Raw genomic sequence first — 15857 nt, 5'->3', positions numbered from 1 at the left:
TGTACGCAAAATAACAAAAACAACTTTTTTCAGTAGTTCTCTTCTCCTGTTAGTATAGGGCACACATTCACAAGTACTGTGCACTAACATATTCCTCCTGAATGTCTGGTGCTACTTCCTCTGTTTTAAACATAGCATGGGTACGTCTGAGGTATATGTCAGAGCACAAGACATGATCGAAGCAGGAAAAGTAGCAACACCATTTTATCATATTAAAAAATATAGAGTTTTCAGTATTTTTTTATTCATGTTTTTATTTTTTGTATTTTTCCTGTTTTTTATGCTTTCGAATTGCATTATTTACACTTTTAACCTTAAAAAATTTCAAAAAGATGTGACTTTTATCACCATTTTTAATAGTTTAAAGTGATGTATTGTCTAGGTTGGTGTTGTATATTATGGTACAAATACCTTGTAATAAACTTTCAATAGTTTTTCTTTTATTTTACTGACTAATTTCTCTGTTTATTATTTATTTTTACTTTTATAAATTATTTCAATGAACCCCACTTTGTGAAACTTTACAGTTGAATATTCAACGTCAAAAGTCGACAGAGCAGAGATCAAGGTCCAATAATGCACTTCACAACCAAAAATAAATCTAAAAACTTGTGAATTACAAAATACAGAAACTGTAATTAACAGATATGTTTAACAGTGTGTGTTGGAAATGGACTTTTGGCTGGTTTAATACTCAGCTCAAGGTCCTCACTTTTGACATTAATGTAATTTGCAAACTGTGAACTGCTTATTAAGAAGCTATCAACATAAAATTCATATTTCATTTAAGATGAAATAACATTGCCAGACATGAAAAAAGCATTTACAGAAGTCAAAAGGTGAACTAGTCCATGTTCCTTGAGGAAGTTACAATGCTAAATTGACTTATTCTTTTTTTATCACTGAACATCAAAGCAGCAGACTTTTACACTTTTCATCACCTTACTGTTAAAAGCACAGAGCTGTTGCTATGACTAATTGGAGAATTAAAGCTGTACTTAATCTGTAGACAGAATGCAGCTGCTATGAAACAAACCCCCTTGGAAACAGTCTATCGACTCCTTCTTGATGAAGATAAATAGATTTGTGGGTAAAACAATTACGGGGTTGTTTGATGCTGTGCTGAGCTGTTTCCTTTTCCACTTAGTTGCTTATTGGCTTTTTTAGGACTTGTATTGATCATTTTGAAAGAAATATGTTTTATAACCAAGAATTCCTAAAAGTATATTAATATTGAACATTTTAATTTGGCTTTACAAAAAAAGAAAAGATGAACAGAAGTATTCCTGCAACGCACTATACTATTTTTCTAGTATCTTGAAAAAAAAAAACTCTGCTTTTAAGGAACAACCTTAAAATAAATGTAATGAAGCGGAAATCTACAGCAAATAAAGTGTAGAAAAAAGAAAACGTGTAGAAAACCTAAATGTGTATTTTGGATACACTTGGTATTGGTTATAGAAGCAAATTGTCTATGTACATGAAAAAACAACGCTTTTCCCTGTAAAGTCTTATTTTTAAAAAAAAGTCTGCCCTCCTCCACCTGATGCTGTAAATGCATATATTCAAGAGCCAAACATTGAGATTTTCTTATCTCACAGCTGGGCCACAAGATGACTGTGCCTGAAGCTAATCCAAAAATGCAGCCGTTGCCAAGCACTTCACTAGCATTTCCATTGAAGACTTTTTACTTATCTCTGAATTAACTTCTTTCATATAACCTGTGAAAATGTTTTTAATAGCAACCCTAGCTCTGAACAAGGCTGTATCTCTTGACATAATATAAACTTTATTTTTTCTTCTTGAATTCACAACATGTTTCACAAAGGACAATGAAAGATCTGTTGCCCTCTTGCTGTTTAATCTTATTCTATCACATTAAAGAGGGACTTTGAAGTGATTTTTATTTCTGGAGCAAGCCAACCAGGAAATCACAGTCCAGGTCACTGCTGTGAAATATTTCACGCTCCAAAGACAGATTGTGCTTGCATAAAACAGCTGAACTGTTTTTTTAATATGGAAGCAATCTCTTCTGATATACTGAAGCTGCGTGCTCTTAATAACACGGGAAGGCAGAAGCAGACATCTGCTGATAGTACAACGAGGAACAGATGTGTGTTTTTCACCAAGATTACATTGTCTGTGTGACTGCGCATTTTCTAATACATGAAAACATTCTCCATACATACTCTATGACATACTCATACCTAATGAAAGACAACTCATATGCTTTTATTTGATAAAAATACAGTAAAACACTGTAAAATGTTTTAGTGTTTTCTGTTTGAATATACACTCACTGGCCACTTTTTTAGGTACACCGACTGCTCCGACTGTCCAACTGCTCGTTAACACAAATTTCGAATCAGCCAATCACATGACAGCAACTCAATGCATTTAGGCAAGTAGACATGGTCAAGACGATCTGCTGCAGCTCAAACCGAGCGTCAGAAATGGGAAGAAATGTGATTTAAGTGACTTGGTTGTTGGTGCCAGACAGGCTGGTCTGTATTTCAGAATCTGCTGATCTACTGTGATTTTACACCCAACCATCTTTAGGGTTTACAGAGAATAGTCTGAAAAAGAGAAAATATCCAGTGAGCGGCAGTTCTGTAGGCGCAAATGTCTTGTTGATGCCAGAGGTCAGAGGAGAATGGGCAGACTGGTTTGAGCTGATAGAAAGGCAACAGTAACTCAAATAACCACTCATTACAACCGAGGCATGCAGAAGAGCATCTCTAAATGCACAACACACAGCAGCAGAAGACCACAGCGGGTGCCACCCCTGTCAGATTTGAAGAGAAAACTTAGGCTATACAATTCCCAAAGGCTCATCAAAATTGGACAATAAATGACTGGAAAAACGTTTCCTGGTCTGAATTTAAGTTGAAAGTTCTGCTGCGACATTTAGATGGTTGGGTCAGATTTTGGTGTCAACAACATGAAAGCATGGATCCATCCTGCCTTGTATCAATGGTTCAGGCTGGTGGTGGTGTAATGTGTGGGGTATATTTTCTTGGCACATTTTGGGCCCATTAGTACCAATTGAACATCGTGTCAACGCCACAGTCTACCAGAGTATTGTTGCTGACCATGTCCATCCCTTTATGACCACTGTGTACCCATCTTCTGATGGCTACTTCCAGCATGATAATGCACCCTGTCATAAAGCGTGAATCATCTCTGACTGGTTTCTTGAACATGACAGTGAGTTCATTGTACTCAAATATATTTGCCTCCTGGCCTCAACAGTCACCAGTTCTCAATCCAATAGAGCAGAGATTCTTAAACTGTGGAACATGTACCACAAATGGTAAGCAGGCTTCCTTTTAGTGGTATGCGGAGGAATCGCTAAATAATTCAAGTAAAAAAAAATTAACAAACTTTTGATATTAATAGGCTAAACTTTTTATTTTTAATTTTTCTAATGTTTGTTATGTATTCTATCATTTGAGGTTATTTTCCTTCCCATACTTGTATTGGTTGTTGGGGGCGTATCTCGTAAATTTTTATTCCAATGTTGATAGGTATCGTTTAATCACTTGCTTCTCTGACACACATAGCCTACTCTAACTAGCAGTAAGCAGATCTAGTTTCTAATTTAAATAATTAAATTCAATTCATATATTTAAAATACAAGTTAACGTTTACATTTCAAAGATATACAAATAAGTCATATAAACATGCAACGGTCACACTTTACAATAAGGTTCATTATTTAATGTTAATTAATGCATTTACTAACACAAACAAATAATGAACAATACATCTACTACTGTATTTGTTCATGTTAGTTAACGTTAGTTAATGAAAATACAGTAGTTCTTTGTTAGTTCATGTTAACTCATGGTGCATTAACTAATGTTAACAAGCATGGACTTGAATGTTAATAATGCATTAGTAAATGTTCAATTATGATTAATAAATGCTGTACATGTGTTGTTCATGATTAGTTCATGTTAGTAAATGCATTAACTAATGAACCTTATTGTAAAGTGTTACCCATGCAACATATATTTCAATTTCAATATTGCATATCTATAATTTATATAATGGGTATAATTAAACAATACTTACACTATAACGTAAATTAGAAGTGTAATAGAAAAAATCTATATTTTTACGCCATTTTGAATTTTACTCGAATACAAATACAAATACTTTTCCCCCCTCAACAAATACAAATACAGATACAAATACTGGCTGCTCCGCACATCCCTAATATTATATATATATATATATATATATCAATGTTTATATTGAATGCCCATGACTCAATACTTGGTAAAACAATTAGGGATGGGGGCGTGGGGCCCACATGGGCTGGCCGATATGGGCTGGCCGACATGGGCTTGCCTGCATGGAGCCTACTGCAGCAACTGTGTGATGCTATCATGTCAACCAAAATATGGACCAAAGTACCTTGTTGAATCTTTGCCACGAAGGATTAAGACAGTTCTGAAGGCAAAAGGGGGTTCAACAAGTAAGGTCTGCCTAATAAAGTGACCGGTGAGTGTATCTAATAATGGTATTTATATCTTGAATATTGAAGATGAATTTCAGCATTATTAGTCTTGCCTTCAGAGTCACATGAGCCTTCAAAAAATGTCAATGTAAAAATAATTCAAGGGGATATGCGGGGTATTGCATATTCACGAACAGGGCAGATCGGTACTGTCATCATGGCAAAAACATAATAAATTAGCTATTAGAAATTAGCTATTAAAACTTCTCTCTCTAAACAGCAATTAGGAAATATTTAAAAAGAATAAAAATAAGATAATAATGTATAGACGTCAGTTTATATCAGTTTATTAAACAGTTTAGCTAAATTTAATTTCTATGACAATCAATATGACACAAATCCAAAAGAAAATTTGTATAAAAATAAATAATTACACAAATATGACAGGTGGATGCGGTTTCTACAGTGTCTAGAGTTTTAATTAAAATGATTACAAATGCACAAGGTTGTCCCTTAAGACATGCTTAGCCTTCTTGTCTATGAAGCTCAACCATCTGTTGTGTAATTTGAGCTGTTTGCTTGATACATTCTTGGCCATGTTGACTCTTGTGCTATAGAGAGGAGACTCTCAGACATTCTTTGCACCTCACAAACAGATGAGAGCATATAAATATAAGCATGAGTCATACATGATGCAGACCCTCAAATGTCACCTGCTTCTCCAGCAAATTATTCATTGGATTAGGCCAGCTTTGTGGCCAACAGACTCCAATTGCTTATTAATGTATTAGGTCAAACAGCCTCCGAGTGTTTTGCATAACACCTGTGTGAAGTGTTTATTGTGAGGACTTGATTAAAGACGGGATTAAAGTCAGCTCATGGCTTGCTGCTTTAGAAGAAGACCTGAAAGAAAAGCAAGTTACTAATAAAGTACATTTTACATTTTAGATGAACGTGCTACCCACTGCGCCACTGCGTCACCTATTATTGTTATTATTATTATTATTATTATTGTTGTTGTTGTTGTTGTTGTTATTATTATTATTAGAATTAATACTATTATTGTTGTTATTGTTGTTGTTTTTGTTATTATTATTAGAAATAAATTTATTGTTATTATTATTATTATTATTATTATTAGAATTATTGTTGTTGTTGTTAATATTATTATTGTTATTATTATTATTGTTGTTGTTGTTATTATTATGAATATTATTAGTAGAAGTAGTATTGTTGCTGTTGTTAGTGTTATTATTATTACTATTATTATTAGAATTATTAGAATTATTTTTATTGTTGTTGTTGTTGTTGTTATTTTAAAAATATTACAATTATTGTTATTATTATTATTATTATTATCATTATTAGAATTATTCATGTTAGTGTTTTTATTATTATTATTATTTTAATAATAATTTAAAAATTGATCCAGGTTAATTTAGCATTCACAATTTTTACTTTAATCCCATAAATTTCATTAAATTCAGGGTTTTTTTTAACAATCACATCAAAAAAAAAAAAATCAAAACATTTGCTGTGTGCTATGCTAAATGAACTCATTAAATGTACTATAATATAACCAGCTGGAAAGGAATTATTAAAAAATTTTGATTTAGAATCATCTTTAAATGAATGTCATTGTGTTGTCCACTTATGCATATTAAAGTAGATATAGACACCATTTCTGTCTTTTTTCTTTCGATTTCTTTGAAGCTTCCTTTAATGAGAAAACAATGCAGTTGCAATACATTTCATCACTTCATAACTGCAAAGGCTTTTATTCATTTAATGTGACTGACTCAAATTTAAACGCAGTCCTAGTATGACACATTTGTGTCACGTTGTTTAATTTCCTTATTGCTGAATTATGTAAAATGATTAATAATTTAAGATGATATGTAGCTTGCTATTTAGCCATTGTAAAATGTAATTTAAAGGACACGATAAATAGTGACCAGCAGTCGAATGCACATTAACTCAGATGACAACACCGGGGGGAAAAGTTGTACGTGCCTGACTGAGTTTCTAGAAAGAGTTTAAGAGAGCCAGCGAGCACTGTTTTACATTTACTAGCTTTGACAAATTCAGTCGCCAGTTTAATAGAAAGCAATCACAAGGCTGGATAGACATTTATTCTAAATGAAGGAAGTTAGTTTATTTAATTACTGGACTTTTGTTTGTTAAATTGCTTCAAATAACACTAATGAAACGCTAATATATTTATACGTTTAATAAAGGTCCGAGAGCTGTTACTGTGGTGGTACCTTATCAAAAGCTATACATTTGTACATAAAGGGTTTATATTGGTACCCCAAAAATATAAATTAGTGCCTAAAATTTTACACTTTGGTACTTTTAGGTACTAATCTGTACCCTTCCTGTATTAATATGGACCTTTTAGGTACAAATACATACCTTTAGAAAAGGTACCACCCCAGTGGAAGCTCTTGTACCTTTATTTCTGAGAGTGTGCAAAGTCATTTCACAAGGTTTTTTTATTTTATTTTATTTTTTTATTGAAAGTGACATTATACCTTTACCATTGTGCATTGAAACATAATCATTATGATATTTGCTATAAAATATTCTTTCTCTGACAGCATGGTGGCTCAGTGGTTAGCACGATCGCCTTACAGCAAGAAGGTCACTGGTTTGAGTCCCAAAGGAGTGCCGCAGGGATTGTTATTAGGCCCTATATTATTTTCTATTTACATTAATAACTTGTGCGACAGCTGTCACAATGGGTCAGTTGGCATTTCTGTGTCAGTTGGTATTTGAATAAACTAAATTGTCCATGACGTATGAGTGTATGAGTGTTTCCCAGTACTGGTGTGCGGCTGGAAGAGCATCTGCTGCATAAACTGTACGCTGGAAGCATTCATCTGTTGTGGTGACCTCTGAAATACAGACTAATCTGAAGGAAAATGAATGAATTCTTTCCCCCTGTTCTAACTACATCATATCTTATTTATCCATGCACCAGCGCATTAAAAGCTAACTGTCAGTCAGCCATTGTAATGTTTTTCCTCTTGTAAACATTTGTAGAATCTCTCATGTGCTGCAACAATACGCTTTAAAAGGACATTTTAGGCCTGTATAATTTCTGCTCAGTGAAAAGACGCTGTCATTCTGTCAAGACTACAATAATTCCTATAATTGAAACTTTTGTCAGGTCTTTTCAGATGTTGACGTCTGAAGCACAGTTTAGTGATGTCACTGAAACGAAATGGTGTGAAATACCAGCCTGGTCACTAAACACATGCAGTCATTTCTGTTACACACTATTCAAAACTTCTTAAACTCAGTCACAGCTGAATGATGCAACAGTATTTGATAATATAGACATAATGTGTCTGACATATACTACTTGTGTTTATTAAATAAATCAAGAAAATATACACAACCTCACAAAAGTCTTGCTGTCTATCCAAGTTTTCAGAAGAACAAATAAGTTGACTTCTAGTTGATCATTTGTCATCAGAAGTGGCTTATATGGAAGGCAAAGGCCTCAAGATTGCGCTTATTTTACCAAAATAAAATATGATCATGCCTTGATTTTTAATTATTTAATTATGACAGTAAGGTCTGGCTTTGCTTTGACAAAAGTATTGTCGCTTAAATGATGAACAGAAATGATGTACAATATAGAACATAAAGTCATAGTGCAGTGGAAACATAATTAATATTGTGTATGACTCCCCTGAGCTTGCAGGACTGCATCCATACATCTCTGCAGTGACTCTTATCAATAAAGTCATCTGGAATGGCAAAGAAAGCATTTTTGCAGGACTCCCAGAGTTCATCGGGATTTTTTGTATTCATTTTCAATGCCTCCTCCATCATCTTACCCCAAACATGCTCAATAATGTTCATTTCTGGTGACTGGGCTGACCAATCCCGGAGCTCCTTGACCTTCTTTGCTTTCAGGAACTTTGGAGTAAGGGCTGAAGTATGAGAAGGAGTGCTATCCTGCTGAAGAATTTGCTCTCTCCTGTGATTTGTAATATAATTGGCAGCACAAATATCCTACCTCAGACTATTGATGTTGACATCCACTGTGCAGATCTATTGCACGCCCCCATACTGAGTGTAACCCCAAACCATGATATTTCCTTCACCAAACTTGACTGATTTTTGTGAGTCCATATGAGTTCCACTAGGTCTACTGCAGTGTTTGATTTGTTGCTCGAACAGCTAGGATTAACGACAAGACTTTTGTCAGTGCAGATGCTAAGTCATTTTCTTATTCTTGTTTCATATATAATCATAGACCATAAAACCAGTCATAGGTGTAATTTTTAAATTGAGATGTATGCATTATCTGAAATATATATAGGAATAGATAATATTTCCATTGATGTATGATTTGTTAGGATAGGGCAGAATTTTGCAGAGATGATACTATTGAAAATATTTAAATATTTAGAAAATCGCCTTTAAAGTTGACCAATTTAAGTTCTTAGCAATGCACATCACCAATCAAAACTCAGGTTTTTATATATCTATGGTATGAAAAAAAGGGTCTTTATGGAACATAATCTTCACTTAATGTCCAAATGTTTTTGGTATAAAATATAAATCAATAACTTTGACCCATACACAATTTTTAGCTATTTTCTTATGTTTATAGCTATTTTATCTTATATAAAATATACTAGAGCAACATAAGACTCCAGGGTCACATATTGGACCGGATAAATGTAAGTTATAGTAATAATAATAATAATAAGTAATTTGCAGTGCAACAGCTCAACTGGAGTTTTATTTCTAGTAGAAGAACTACACCATAAACCGGTTTTCAAGTCTCTAGAGGCGGCTGAGTGTTCAAGGCGATGATCTGCTAAACCGTTAATGTGTCTTCCTGAGAGACTACAGCTCATGGTTGTTATAAATGGAGTTGTCAAAGGTTTATTTCCAAATGTTTTCAAAGATGTCAAAAAGCACTCTCTTCCCTCCCGTGATAATGCGTCTATACAATAAATCACCCTGCATTTATCTGTCACTTAATTGCTCTGGTTGCAGATTATACACCAAACCACTTTGCCACGCTAGAATCCATTTTAAAAACAAAACACATACTCTATCCATCTTGCAAATACTATGTCTGTAAACATTGGTAGCAATTAAAGCGCGGAACTGTTCTAGATTTAGTGCTGGAAGCAGGTGTTCAATTCAGTCAAGAAGTCAGGTTATAAATGTATAGAAGCAATGTGAACATTAATGGTTCTGCATTTCCACAAGTAAAATATAAATGCCTCATGGACTGACTGTTAGCACCAGCTCAGGGAATGTTTAACATACTCTCTAATTAAATTCTTTTAAGTGTATGGCAGCTGTTGTAACCTCATTAGCTTTCTTAAATGTATATCAGTAGAGTAACATGTTATGAATGCAACTAAATGATCATTCATTAATTATAATAGCCTTTTTTAATTGCTGCTTATCAAACTGTACAAACATGACCCCAGCTATAAGCCAATCACACTCAAATGTTTTTAGTGCCAAAAAGTAAAATAAAATGTGCATATGCAATAAGCCTCGTCTACATTACTTGACAATCACAGTACTGAAATGCCAGCTATAGCAAACAAAAACTACCTCCAGTGTTAATTTTGATCATGGCTTTTTTTTAAAGAAAATATGGGGAATGTTTTTTTTCTTAGTTTGACTGCGGTAGTAGCCACTCCGCATGACTGTGCCTCAACTTCTGGTGCTGGCAGAAATTTCAGTTGTAATTTATTGGCTTTCATGAACATTCAGCAATTAAAGACTACAGGTTTTTTTTTGCTTGGCTTTTGTGTGTCTGTGCAGTTTTGATGCAGCATTAAATATTTTGTACTTAAATTCCACCATGAGGTTTGCTGCATATTTGACTATATAAAATCCTATGTACTAAAGTTAAAGGCTGGAAACTTTATAAATTACTTCAACTAGTCAGCAGTTGTGGGTAAATGATTAAATCTGTGTTATGCAATCAGGTTTCAGAGCACTAACCTGGTGTAATGTTTAATTCACTAAATGTTGTTAATAACATAAAAGAAAATGTCATTTTAATTTGACAATGTATTTTAGATCAGTATGGTCAAAAAATAATCAAATAGATCTGATCAACAGCTTAGATCAGTAGTAATGTGAAAAAAATCTAATGATTACACTGTATCCTGCTTAAATTACTTTATTTTACTTCGGCCTAGTCTCTACAGAGGTTGCAACAGCGAAATGAACCACTAACTATTACAGCATATGTTTCACACAGTGAATGCCCTTCCAGTGGCAACCCTGTTTTTGGAAACACCCACACTCGTACACTCCAATTTAGTTTATTCAAAAAGCGCATGTCTTTGGACTGTGGGGGGAAACTGGAGCAGTCAGAGAAAACCCATGCAAACACAGGGAGAACATGCAAAGTCCACACAGAAATGCTAACTGGGCCAGCCGGGACTCGAACCAGTGACCTTCTTGCTGTGAGATGACAGTTCTAACCACTAAGCCACTCTGATTAAATTGCTTAAAATGTGGAATACAGATGTGTCATTTTGTAAATTAAAATTTGTATTGGACTGCAATTTGTAATCTACCCAACACAACCATTAAAATGTATGTTTTACTTAACACACTCCTTGACAAAGAACAGAGTGGTGCGATGAGTGAACAGACCATTAATACATTTCCCAGCTGAGAGTAATGGTTATTTTTAGCGAAGAATTTAATTTGAATAATCACATTTTCTTCTGACTGAAGTCAGTCTTGTGGTATGTTTTGTTACGCAGTTCTTTGATCTGGTTTTCTGGGACAAGAAAGGTTTTCTAAGAGAACAAAGACTTTGCTGGAAGCTGGAACATGGTGATAGATGTTCAGAAGATGTTCAGAAATGGACATCTTTATGCTGTTCGTGGATCTAAATCTGAATTATTAATAATAACTCCATACAAAATCTGCTTTTTGTCTATCTCAACTATCAACATGTTAAATCCCCAAGTTCTCCTCTGACATTTGCATCACAAATGAGTTCTGTTAGTCACAAAGGATATAGGTCTCTGAATCACATCAGCTAATTAACTGGGGTGCTTCATGGTTCGGTTTAGGGCTGCATTGATGTGCGCATCCACAATACTCACATCGCAAAGATATGCAGTGTCCAGTCTGAATTAGTTTTTAGTTTGTTTGTTTTTTTTGTTTGTTTTTATTGCAATAACAACAGGCAATTACAACAGATAGAAATACAAACAGAAGTTTAGTACAAACAATACAAATATTACTTTTTGCAACGAGAGTGACCATTTTAAAAGAAATATAATAATGGTAAAGCAAAAGAAAGACAATTAAAAAGAAAAAGAAGAAAAAAAAGCAGAGCACATTAAAAATGATAAAAAAAATTAATGAAGAATGTTGAAGCACATGTTTTTGCAAGTTTTAACTGCTTTCTTGTTATGAGACTATAATGGGACTGTAATGGTTTTAAATTTGGCTAACATTGAGTATATTTACATTTATGTATAAAGAAAACTCTCCAATAAATAAAGGTTCATACAAAAGGTTGAATTAAGGAATTGTTTTTCTTTCATGTAAAATCCCAAAATAATATGTCTTTAGCTTAAATAAAAATCACCACAAACCTTTTCAACAATTCGAGTATTCACATCAGACCAGAAAGATTTAACAAAGGGACATTCCTAAAACAAGTGGGCAACAGACTCTCACAGAAAGAGTAAGAGACGTCAGTGTCATTTTTGAATTTCTTTACAAATTCTGATTGTGAAAACTAAATATTTTTACTTGGTCTAAAAATGTTATTGATATTTGGACTAGAAACAAGAGTTAAAAAAAAGCTTTTTGCATTGTGATTAATACATTTCTGTATCTAAATACTATTAGACTCTACAGCAAATGATCAAATAGAGCTGTTCAAACAATCTCCTGAAACTGTATTCATATCGCGATAATTATCGCAGAAAAATAAAATATCGCAATATCAGATCTTTCCAATTTCGCACAGCCCTAGTTCAGTTCTATGTCCTCTTTTCTTTGTAAACATGGTACAATTTGGCCCCAGTCTTTAGGGCACGTGAATTCTACTATCACTGATTAATTTATTTGAATAAAATGACTGAAACACACTGGTTTGTAGTTTACATTGTGTAGCAGTTACACATGACACATGAATGATATAAACTTGTGTACAGATTTCATCAATGGATGCAAACAGAGAGACCCGTTCCGTAACCCTAACCTTGCAGCTGGATCCTTTCATTATTTACACTTGAAATGATAATGCCACCTATATTTGTGCACAGCTGCGCCATCTGCATTTCAACAACATTCGTGTCACACAAAACGGAAAGGGATCTATTGTATATTGCATTCATTAGGATTGGCAATGATCCATGATCAGGCCACTGAAATATTCTGGCTGACCCCCAAACCTCTCAAGAGCTCAGTTAATAATACTCCATCTGTCCAAAAAGCAAGCTTGAGGACTGATTTGTTAATGCCAGTTATTTCCCTGCAATTCATTTTCTCCCTGAAAGACTAATGTTTTGTGTTAGTGCTCTGACATCTGTAACTTTTACCCTATTTAAACTCAAACATGCATTTTTGCTTTTCTATGTAAGGTCTTTTTAAAAAGAAACACAAAAATCATGGGATGCATTTACACCAAACAGGAGAGCACGCAGAAGGTGTTCAGCAGCTGGTTACACGTCTTGTTATGCCCTCCAGCCACTCTGACACACTGGAAACAAACAAAAATGAGGCTGATGCTGAAATATTATGACAGATTATAATTTATTGAATGATCAACTCTTAGAACAGACAACAGAGACACTTTACAATGCTGGAGTAAAAGGGAGCACTTTGTTGCAATATAGAGAAGAAAAGGTAAACCAAATAATTCCCACTTTTCATCCAAGCAAAATGTGTGCAAAATACAAAATGGTTTAAGCGCTTTTAAGCCTTGCCAAAGAATAAAGTTGTAATGTCATTGTTTCCATCCACTCCACGATTAAGATATTCAACTCAAATTTCTTAATCTGTAACATTGAAATGCAAATTAGTCTAAAAGTGCAAAGAATTACTGCAGGTAACTTTGGCACCACTATATTTTACAACAAAAAATTAAGGCAGCAGTTCTATTTTTTGTTGTTTAAGCTATTTAAAAAGATAAACCAGAATTTAAGGGGAAAGCGTCATTGAGATCTAGCAGTGATGAATGTCAAACTCTTTCCAGATGGTTGCTTAATGATTCAGTAAATGGATTTTCCTTAAAGTGGAATCATCTTTTAAATCATTCACCCAGTAACAAAAATATCATTAAGAGCATTCATCAAAATCTTACAAATCTGCTCTCTATGCAGTGTTCGGATGAAGCATTTGTTGATGCATGCATAAAGAATAACGAGTACAAAACACATCTGGGAATCTTTTTACAAATAGGCCCTTGAATCTGACTTACAAAAATCTTTATCTGCAAACAAAATGAAATTATGAATTTCTGAATGGAAGTGCTGAGATATTAAGTTTTTCTGCGTTTGTTATTTCTAACAATACCTAAAGTCAGCCATTAAAAATTCTATGGAAACAACTAGATATTTGCTTTGTGTGAATGAAGGAAAACTCCAATACACATCTCCTAACCGGATAAAATTTCACTCTCGTAGTAGGACGCCTATGTACACACGCTTTCTCTCTTAAATAAAGCGCTTTTGGCTCATTCTCGACAGAAAACATACTCTGTGTAGCTTGTCCAGACTTTGTCCTCGTTTGGGTCGCTGCTGGAGTACGCGCACGTGCCCGTGGAGCTGCACGCGACCATCTGGAAGCCAAACTCTGACAGTTTGTCAAACGCCTGTTCGAGGAAATTATATTTCAGATAATAGCGCGAGGTGTACCTCTCTGGGGGCCGGTCCGGGTCTCTGCTTTCGTTCAATGTGTCTCCAAACACCTCCTTTGCCAAAGAAGTCTTCCCGCAAACCGTGATCCGCGCGACCCGCCTGAATTTGGCGTCTGTCTGTATGTCTCTTCCCATTGTGTACGAGCCTCGGTAACCAACCGTGATGTACCCAGACTTTCTGGACTCCAGGGAGGGAGAATGTGCGCTGCTGGCGACGGACAGTGTGCGAGAAGTCTCGGGTCCGACCACCGGAGTCGCGCTCGCGCTCGGCTCCTCCGAGTCACTCTGGCAGATCTCGTCAGTGATGGAGTTGTCTTTACTCATTTTGGGACTCAAGAGCTTGCTAAGGTCCCGCAGCTGAAAGAATTCAGCCTCTCTCTGTAATCTACTTTTCTCTGGAAAATAGTCCGGCAGAACCAGGTTTAGATCCCGTAGGTAGTCTAAAATGTAGCGGAAAAGAAAGCCGTCCCTGTCCAGAAAAAAACGACCTTTGCTGTCCCGCGCCAGCTCAGCCGGTGTTTTCTTACTGAACATGTTCCACAGCAGAGAGTCCGGTACGGCTATTAAAGTGGTGTGCCGCGTTACATACACCTGTCCTCCCACGTTAAGTTCGATAATGACGGAAAACGGAGACGCGGAATCAGCGCCGTTTGATATTCCACACTCGGGGTCTGCCAAAGCCATCGCGTCTCCTCTGCTGAAGATGCCAGTCACTCGCGATTGTGCGCAAAGGGCTTCCCAAAGGCTCGGGATAAGGGCAGATGTTTGTTTAAATAGGCTGTGGGAGGGGAGAGAAGACGAACGATGTTAACGCTTTATTGACAAAATGAGACCAACAGCTTGCATGCCTCCTGCTGTCAAAGATCGGATGCTAGTGTATTTCATGCAACAAAAGTGTAAGGATGCTAAATGTAGATAATAAGATGGCGGAAAAATATACGGATAAACGAAATATCCCCCCTATCTATCACGCAGTGGGTGAAAACAGTTAATTACAGAATTGACATTTCTCTTGTGCCTTTTGATAAAGAGAATAGCGACATCTGGTGGTAGAACGTGAGAGTTGCGGCTACCAAACTTCACAGTTAAACGTAGCTACTAGTAAAACGCTTATAAAAGTAATTTATTAACAGGATTAGCAAACGTTTAGATCTGATACAACATGAGCCTGGGTGACTGCTTTTATTACAGGCTTTTATCAACCAGCTACCAATCTGCCGTCAAGTTGGCCAGCAAACGTTTGTATTCATTTTAAATCAATTCACTTTTATTGTCAAATCAGCAGCAGCGGCACATGTAGGCTACTATGACCAAGGGCGGATTTAACCATTAAGCAAGGTAAGCGGCCGCTTAAATTTAAAAACACATTAAATTAAGTATTGTTAATTTGTTAATAGTAAACTTAATTTGTTTGTTTAAATTCAGCTAAAATTAATTTTTACAACCACTTAACTTAAAAAAAATTGTAAATCCAAGGAATCATATTTGAATATTTTTTTTCAG

At 35.2% G+C, this 15857-nt stretch overlaps 1 protein-coding gene and 1 long non-coding RNA gene across 2 annotated transcripts in view; one reads left to right on the top strand and one right to left on the bottom strand.

Moving 5' to 3' along the window:
* LOC147842349 (uncharacterized) overlaps positions 1-15857 on the top strand; it is a 736864-nt gene that overhangs the window by 633616 nt on the left and 87391 nt on the right. The window lies entirely within an intron of this gene.
* On the bottom strand, positions 13233-15100 carry kctd12.1 (potassium channel tetramerisation domain containing 12.1). Its single transcript, NM_194405.2, is given in 1 exon segment — positions 13233-15100. A coding segment is annotated over 1 exon segment (867 nt). The 5' UTR covers positions 15039-15100; the 3' UTR covers positions 13233-14171.

The sequence above is a fragment of the Danio rerio genome, chromosome 9 (assembly GCF_052040795.2).
Source record: "Danio rerio strain M-AB ecotype USA chromosome 9, GRCz13ab, whole genome shotgun sequence".
Lineage (NCBI taxonomy): Eukaryota > Metazoa > Chordata > Actinopteri > Cypriniformes > Danionidae > Danio > Danio rerio.
Note: the sequence above shows the minus strand (reverse complement) of the source record. Positions and strands in the feature narration are given on the sequence as shown.